At 47.0% G+C, this 8029-nt stretch overlaps 1 protein-coding gene across 2 annotated transcripts in view; it reads right to left on the minus strand.

Annotated features, from left to right (window-relative positions):
* btbd11b (BTB (POZ) domain containing 11b) overlaps positions 1-8029 on the minus strand; it is a 72098-nt gene extending 64069 nt beyond the window's left edge. Inside the window, exon 1 of one of the 2 annotated variants that reach the window (XM_084364727.1) lies at positions 6905-8029. In XM_084364727.1, the coding sequence (XP_084220853.1) occupies positions 6905-7757 (853 nt within the window). In that variant the 5' untranslated portion in view covers positions 7758-8029. The remainder of the gene's footprint in view (positions 1-6904) is intronic. The other variant, XM_084364726.1, reaches the window with a different exon arrangement.

The following is an 8029-nucleotide window of genomic DNA, read 5'->3' on the forward strand; positions in this document are numbered from 1 at the left end:
GCCGCTTATCAATCATCATTATCATTTCACTGCTTCCAGACTGATCAGCGACTCAAAAGACAATGGAAAGAAAAAAAATCCAGAGGGACGTTGCACCATTTTACAAGATAAAACAACATCTTTGATGACGCATTAGCTTCATCAACAGCTAACATGAGCATTCAACCACTTCCTAGCTAACACTGCTGTTTGATAGTGTTTAACCCACATTTATTTAAGCCTGGAAATGAAACACAAACAATTTCCCTCCAGATCTTCATTGTCCAATGACTTTATATTATTAAGTTTCCCTACGAACACAGCAGCATAACGTTGTCCCAGCATTCAAGCTTCCCCCAACAACGCCAGAGGAAAATGGCCATCGTGTGAATAGGGTCAATGGCTGACTGGTACTATATGTTTCAACAAACACAGCATGCAACTGAAACTTTTCACACAATCCTCTGAGGTGCATCAGGTTGATTACAGGACGCCCGGCCTATCGCCGGCGCTGCCAGCTGGGCGCAGCCTCGACTGTATTCTGTCACCTGTCTCCTCCTAATCAACTGAAGTAAAGCTGGCCGGCGCTCCACCTCGCCGTACCAGACTCCACGTCACATCAGCATTCCTCATTCTTACTCCCAAACTCTCAATTAATACCAGATCTGCTCCTGGGCCATGTGCGACTCTGTCTGCGTATGTAGCTGCCTTATATGCCCACGGGTACGCTGCTGTGTGAGGGTTTCCCCAGCACAGATATGTTATAGCTCACTCCCAGACATAATGGGGACTGGTCTCCACTGGTACAGAGTGGTACCGCTGCAGACCGCAGTCATTCCTGTCTGCCTGCCCGTCACCGCAGCATGTGTGCACCAGGCACCGACCTCGCACTTCAACAGCCGCTATTGGATAAGGAACAAAAGCACTGTGAATGGAGTCGGACCTGCACCGCCTCAACCCCGTGAAGCGCAACTGAAACCACACAAAACTACCCAAAGGAAGAACGGTGTCACTGCTCGTATAGCATCCACATCCTAACCCCACAACAAGAGGCCCATTTGTTCTGGGTTTCACACATGAGGTCTGTGTCTGGGAAATTTACAGAAGTGAGGTCTCACTTGTGAAAGTTAAATGCTCATTGCTGGGTCAACCAGATTATATTCTGCTGCGAGAACATAAGGCCTTAAAAGGAAAATCACACCTCGGTTACACACTTCACACCATAAAGAGTGCCTTTTGACAAGACTCGGGGCGCACTCACACTTGGCCCAGTTGCTCTGTACTGTACCGAAGCACAATTGTCCCTCCTCCCCCGTCCCCCGCTGGCCTGCACTCATATCGCTCCGGCTGCAACCGGGCCTGAGCACGGTTACCTCCTGTGCATACGTCATCATGTCGTAGCCCGGTCACAGCACGACTTTTCTGTGGCTTATTTTGTGTTGTTTTGATCATAGACAGCAAGAAGAAGTCCACATTGCAGACCCTTGCTTGTGCTTGTGCATGAGCAACGGTACCGTGCCGAAGCACACCTCTTCCAACCGTGCCAGGGCCAGGATAGTGTACCGTGCCTGAGCCCGGCGTGAGGCTCGCCCTCAGAGAGGTGTGTTGTTTGTGCTGGAAAAAGACAGTGAAGAATGTTTTCCAGGAGAGGAAAAGGTGAGAGTGAAGAGAGAACAATACCACAGAGCAGCATCCCCTAGTTGTTTGAATTAGCTCAAATTACCCCTCGACAAGGGTTATATTTCACATGCTACTGGCAACAGCTCCACAAAGATGCAAACTGAGGCTGCATTGTATTTCTACTGAGGCTGCGACTGGTCGAGAAGAAGAAGAAGAAGAATCTGTGATGATCGTCAAATGTCGATGCTAAATGAAAGTGAACCAAAATGGTATGTTGTCGACCAGAGCACCAAAGCAATGAGCTAAAGATGCTGCGAACAGCCTCCGTCTCCATCCTCAGACCCTCTTTCAGTTTGGGAGAGAATCGATTTCACATGTTTGGTTCATATGTAACTATTTATAACAATTTACATGTATGAACCACTTTTGTATTAGCCGTCTGTCTGTCTGTCTCGCCTGTACGAGCCTGTGGATGATTCGTTTAAGTTGTTTCATGCTGCTGACTTCTTGAGTGACTCGTCTTAGTGCCTCTCGCCCTTCCACTAATGGAGAGCAATTAATGCTAACGTTAGCTAACTTAGAAATGGAGTCCACTATCATAGTTTGCTTATGTAGGTCATTTACAGGCATCGGTATTAAAATGAGTTGTAGCTGCACTGGCAACATTTCAACATCAAGTCATGCATGTTTGTCCACCTGTAAAAAAAAAAACCACCACCATAAAACCAAACGGCCTGAAATGGCGACGTACCTTACGTAAACTTGTTTTAAACGTCTTTTCTAAAACTCGCCGTTAATTCTTTCGACACAACCGGCTCTGCCCAGACTTGAAAGTCATCTCACACCTCGAGTGTGATTACAAACTCGTCCTCGGGGTGGTACGTATCCCTGAGCGCTGGATATCACGTTCCACCAGACATTTTCTGTGACATGCACACGTCGTTAAAGGAAATCAAAGCATCTCTGTGTTGCCGTGTCTTGCGGGAGCCATAAGAAATATTCCACCATATAGAGCAGTTTCCTGTTCTGACAGGATACCACCGCCGAAGAAGGGAAATCCAACACCCACCTGCAAATAACACTGAGTCAGACATGGTGAGAGGAGCCCCTGACATCTTGATGTATGTGTGTGTTTTGGGCTTGTGTGTGGGAGGCCTGCCATATGCTGGATGAGCCACTGCAGAACTGTGATGTGCAGTAGGTGAGAACAGACATTATAGCGCCGGGTAATTATGGATCCTGTGTTGAGGCCAGACACATCAATTCATGAGACGACCGAGAACAAGCTTTCTCCTCTTGTTCGTATAAATTGAACAACAGAGAAAAAAAGCAATGCGTACCTGTATATAACATACAGCATACAGTACCTGGACTGCTTTTCTATTACCGATGAGTCGTGAGGGTTGCACATGTTTGCATTCTTGCCGAGAGTTAAATGAGAAGATTGATACCACACTCATACGTGTATGGTTTAATTTATAGCTACAGCCAGCAGCCGTTAGCTTTTGCATTAGCAGGCCTTTGATTAGCCAGAAGCAGAAACTTCATGAAATCTACTTATGTTATCACCATGTAGTTGCCAACCAACCAGCATGAGGTTTGAGGAAGTGACTGTTCCCGGCCAAGAAAATACAAATTGTTGTTTTTATACTTCAGTGTTTGACATGATGTACTAATTAGAGAGATTTAGATGTGTTGGACGGTGAATCTTATTATGTTTGGTCAGGGCCAGGCAACTTTTAATGCTAAGCTAACTGGTAGCTGACTGTAGCTTTATAATTACTGTTAACTTGTACGAGTGGTTTCAATCTTCTCATCTTATTCACAAGAAATCTTTTCCCCAAAAGACAAAACCATTGCTTTAAAGGTGAGATGTGCAAGAATAATGGCAAACAGGGCGCTGCATATCAGCATAGTAACCGCTAACTGCTGCAAACTGTGATAACTAGCTGCTGCTAGCTCTGCAGCTAGCAGTCCCGACTGGGACCACGGAGGACCAGGTGACTCTTGGTGTTTACACTGTTAGCCCAGCAGCTTCGGATCAGGACAAGCTGTGGCTAGCTGGTTAGCATGCCAACATCAGTAGATATCTCTGCAACACAGTACGTAAATATCATGATGTCAAAACTGTTATTTGTTCACATCCTGTTGATAATAAAATAAAAAGTTTATAACTAAATTTCTTACATATTGCACCTTTAACCTCTAGCTCTGTAGCTCATCACCAAGGTACCTGTTTAAAAGTTAAAAAAGAAAAAACATACAACGCGGTCACTACCTTATTGAATCTGTGACAGCACAAAAAATGACATCAGCTTATGTGGAGGAGATGCAATAAGGATATTCATAAAGGCCTCCTGACAAAGCCGGGCTACCAGCGTTGGCATAATATGGAAAAATCACCTCAATTACTCCTACTTGGCAGAGAGAGACGGAGAGAATGGATGGAACGATACGGAGGTTCAATTTGGCAGGCAGCGGCTCGGTTAAGGTCAACCCACCCTCAGATTGACTGGCTGTTTGATTCTACTGTGAAGACAAGAAATAATGCGGCTGTGTCTCTGCCTTATCTGTCACTGCAGATAGAGGATATCTTGAGGTTTAGAGGTCCTGCGGTGTCACAGTAGCAAATGTGATGGAGGGCAAAATCTTCCATTATGTGGAAGTTCCTATAAATAATTTCAACCAGTCATCTTCTGACGCCTCCAACAGACGAACGCCTGTTTCGTGTGTTAACCTTTCAGCCTTAAACCTGCAGTAAATGACTTTTCAGCCCCTTTCAGGCAGCAGAAACAAACTGTGGACACAACACTGGAATATTATCACTTAAAGTTTAAACTGTGAACTTAGGAGGGGGCAGTGTGCATCTCAAAATCTGATAAAATACTGTGTGTATCTGCAGTATTGTAGACTTAAGGCTGCATTAATTCATTTTGATTTTTGCCTCTCAGAGACAGCAGAGAGAAGCTGTGAACGAAACACTGATGTATTATTACACTTTAAGTCGATATATCTGACATGTTAGCATGAATTGCCTATTTATGGAGCCACGTTTGCATTCAGTCTGGAGCTGTGTTTGAGCTCACCTGACGAACAGGTACAATATTCATTGTTGGTTTGTTTGTTTTGGTCTCCTCCAGTCCCTTAAAGGTGCAATATGCAAGAACTGGCCACCTATTAAGTTCATACTAGGGGGCAGCATATCACCAGAGTGACCGCTAATTGCTGCTAACAATAGCTGCTGTTGGCTAGTTAGCTCAGTTAGCCCTGCAGCTAACGGTTTGGACTGGCAGCTCAGTGACCAGGGGAGTGTTAATGTTTGTAGTGCTAGCTAAGGGGCTTAGGACCAGGACGGGCCAAGGGTAGCTGGGTAGCACGCTAACATCAGTCGATATCTCTGAAACACAGCCCAACACATGAACATCATGTCAATACAGCTGTTTATCAACATTATTTTGATTATTTGAGTTGATTTTTTGAATTTTTTCAACTAAAATCTCCTTTTAGGGGAAACATTTATCTCTTTAGCGGCTAAATGCTCCACTATGTTCACCAGCTAGCCAACAAGCTGATAAAATAACTCGTCGTTAAGCGTTCGTTACAGTCAGAGAGCGGTAAGAGTGAATCAAAGCGATAGAGTTGCAAACTAGAAAACCAAAACAGTGAGTAAACTGCCACTATAAAGAGCTCTTCATGTTGTATAGTCATTTGTTGCACTGTTACGAGAAAATATAGATTCTAGCCGCTGTCGGATACGTTTTCGTGCTCGTACGACACATACTGAAGAGCACTTTGCACAAAATGCCACTTTTTCTTTTAGCCTTAGGTATAACTTAAATATTCCACATGGTCCAGACGTTTTTCTTGCATCTCATCCTATTCACCGGTCCAATGCACCACTGAACACTCGCCACACCTCTTCTACAGCGGGAGCTGCATGCCAAGTGGCCTGAGTGTGCAGAGTGACTGAACATTGACATTTAATACTGTACAGTGTATACGCTCCTTCTGTCACTCTGATGTTACATCGCAGTCTCTTTGAGCCGACCACTTTTTTGCACGATGTGTCGACACGTAGTGTAAAATAATGATGCTACACGCTGTCATGACGACAAATAATTTACGTGAGTCTGTTTCTGACTGTGCAGCAGAAGGCTTGCAGTCGTTTACTGTAAACAAGCAGACGCTTCTCTGTGCCTTTAAAACAAAGAGGTACAGTGAAGTAAAGTGCTCCTCTCATGGTGCCGAGCTTCTGCTGGTGATTCATCAATACGGTCACAGAGTCTCTGTAAGTTTTCCTCTCTCTGTTTGCCTGTCTGTCTCTCTTTCTCCCCCTCACTCTATAACTCAGTTTTATTCACATCACTCTGCATAATGCATGATAGCACATAGGTCCCCTAAGGCCTTTCATTACGTAAACCTGTTGCAAGAGGAGCCACAGCAGCATTTTTACAACATCCATCAAAACAGGAGCAAGCATGTGTTGGAGTGGTCTGTGATGTATTGCTGGTTTAGTGGCAGTGAGCTCTGAATGCAATTACACTTACTTTGAAAAGCACACACACCGAAAGGTATTTTCTCGGCACTTGGAAAAAGCTGATGTGAAATGGTTTTGTGTGCACCAGAACCGGCGAATGTACACAGGAATCAAAGACCTCCTTCCTCTTTGGGTGAAAAGAATAAAACTCACCTCTGCAGGGCATCATTGTGAGAAAACCAACAGGGAGAGCCCCTTTCACTGAAAGCTCTCAAAGTGAGGCAGTGAGCCCGGGGACACGCAGGGCCCGCTTCATCATTCTGTGCACTAACAAAACAGCCACATACAGTATAAGAAGGGCAACCAGAGAATAACATCTGCAGTGTGGCGCTGCACAGAAGACAGAGGAGGCGAGCTGGCCTGGAGAGGACCACTCTGACTGATCCTGACACACTCAGTCAGTCAGTCATCACCTGCCTGCAGCTTCTGCACCATGAAAGCTCTTTCACTGATGTCTTCAAGTTAAAGTTCACTGTTGCTCAACAAAAGAGAGACGGTGGTGTGTACAGTGTATATCAGAGATCTGAGGGAGCTCTTATACTGCTCATAATCATTAATGACACAGATGAGGCTGGTTTGGATCAGTATCATCTTTCTTGTTGCATTAGTAAAAGGGGAGAAGCCTCACCAGTGTTGCTCTGGTGTTAATGCACTGAGAGATGAGAGGGGGGACTCCTACAAGTGACATATTGCGCATAAGGGATTTGATATCTGTGGGTGAAGTGGAGCAGGACCCTGTTGCATGGACTTACAGTATTCATAACTCACCGCTTGCATTCTTCCCACAGATCAGATGCTGCCAGGACAGCAGAGACCCCCATATCTCCGCGTCGCCGTTGATGGCCTGCTCCAGGGTCTCCACGGTAAACTTGGGGATCCCGTTATCCCTCTCCAGCAGCGCACTGCGCAGCACCCGCGCGTACACCTCGCGGAAGAGGCTCTCCATGCACGCAGCCAGGTAGATGGCGGCGTGCTCGTGGATCCTGACCGCGACCCTGCTGTCGACCATCCACCTGAAGAACTTCCCCACGTTGAAGATGAGTCCGCAGCGCACCGACTTACCGCGGCTGAACTTGTCCTCCTCCGTGCTCATGTTGTACAGGGACAAGGCACTGAGGGCCGCGCCGATGCAGTTCATCGACACGGTCCACGACAGGACCATCTTTATGGCACTTTGGATCTCGTATTTGGTGCATTTGGCGTAGCGCAGGCTCAGGCGCTGCGCCTCCTTGGCGACCCTCACCAGGGCCCGGCTGACCAGCACCGAGAGCCTGTGCAGGACGTCCTGCGGGGGGGTCGGCAGGCTCATCTCCTCGTCCCTGCTCAGCGCGCTCGCCACTTCCCCGAGGCTCCACGGCACATCCTCAAGCTCGGGTAGTTTAGCGCACTGCCCGGTGCTCTCCAGGATCTCGGCGTCTTCGACCAGGACCGTGTTGACAGTGTCCAGGCTGTTGTGTCGACTGTGCATCGAGTCGGTTAAATGCCAGTGAGTCCCCCCATGTGCCTCTGAGCAGCACAGCGACGCACTGGAAGATCTGAAGGAGTCGGCGGCTCCACCATAACCCGAGTCTAGCGTCAAATCCTCCAGGGTCCTCGCTGCTGTCTTGCTACTCCTTGCCATAACTGCACTTCATGCTGTAAAGGAGGGCTTGGGGGGAAAAGTGGAGGAAAATATTCAAGGCGGTGGAGTTTGGTTACGCACGCGTCTCTGCACGAGCGCCACGATAAATGTGAATCTGTTTTATTCTGTAAAGTCCATCCAGCGCTGTCGCATTAAAGTTAAAGAGTAGTAATCTGACTACATCAACAGTCACAGTGCTGTACCAGCGCAGTGCTTGACAGACGGAGGCGGGGCGGCGGAGAGCCGAGAGCAGCTGTCAGCCAATGGACTCT

This window comes from Pagrus pagrus (genome assembly GCF_965226575.1).
Source record: "Pagrus pagrus genome assembly, chromosome: 10".
Taxonomy (NCBI): Eukaryota; Metazoa; Chordata; class Actinopteri; order Spariformes; family Sparidae; genus Pagrus; species Pagrus pagrus.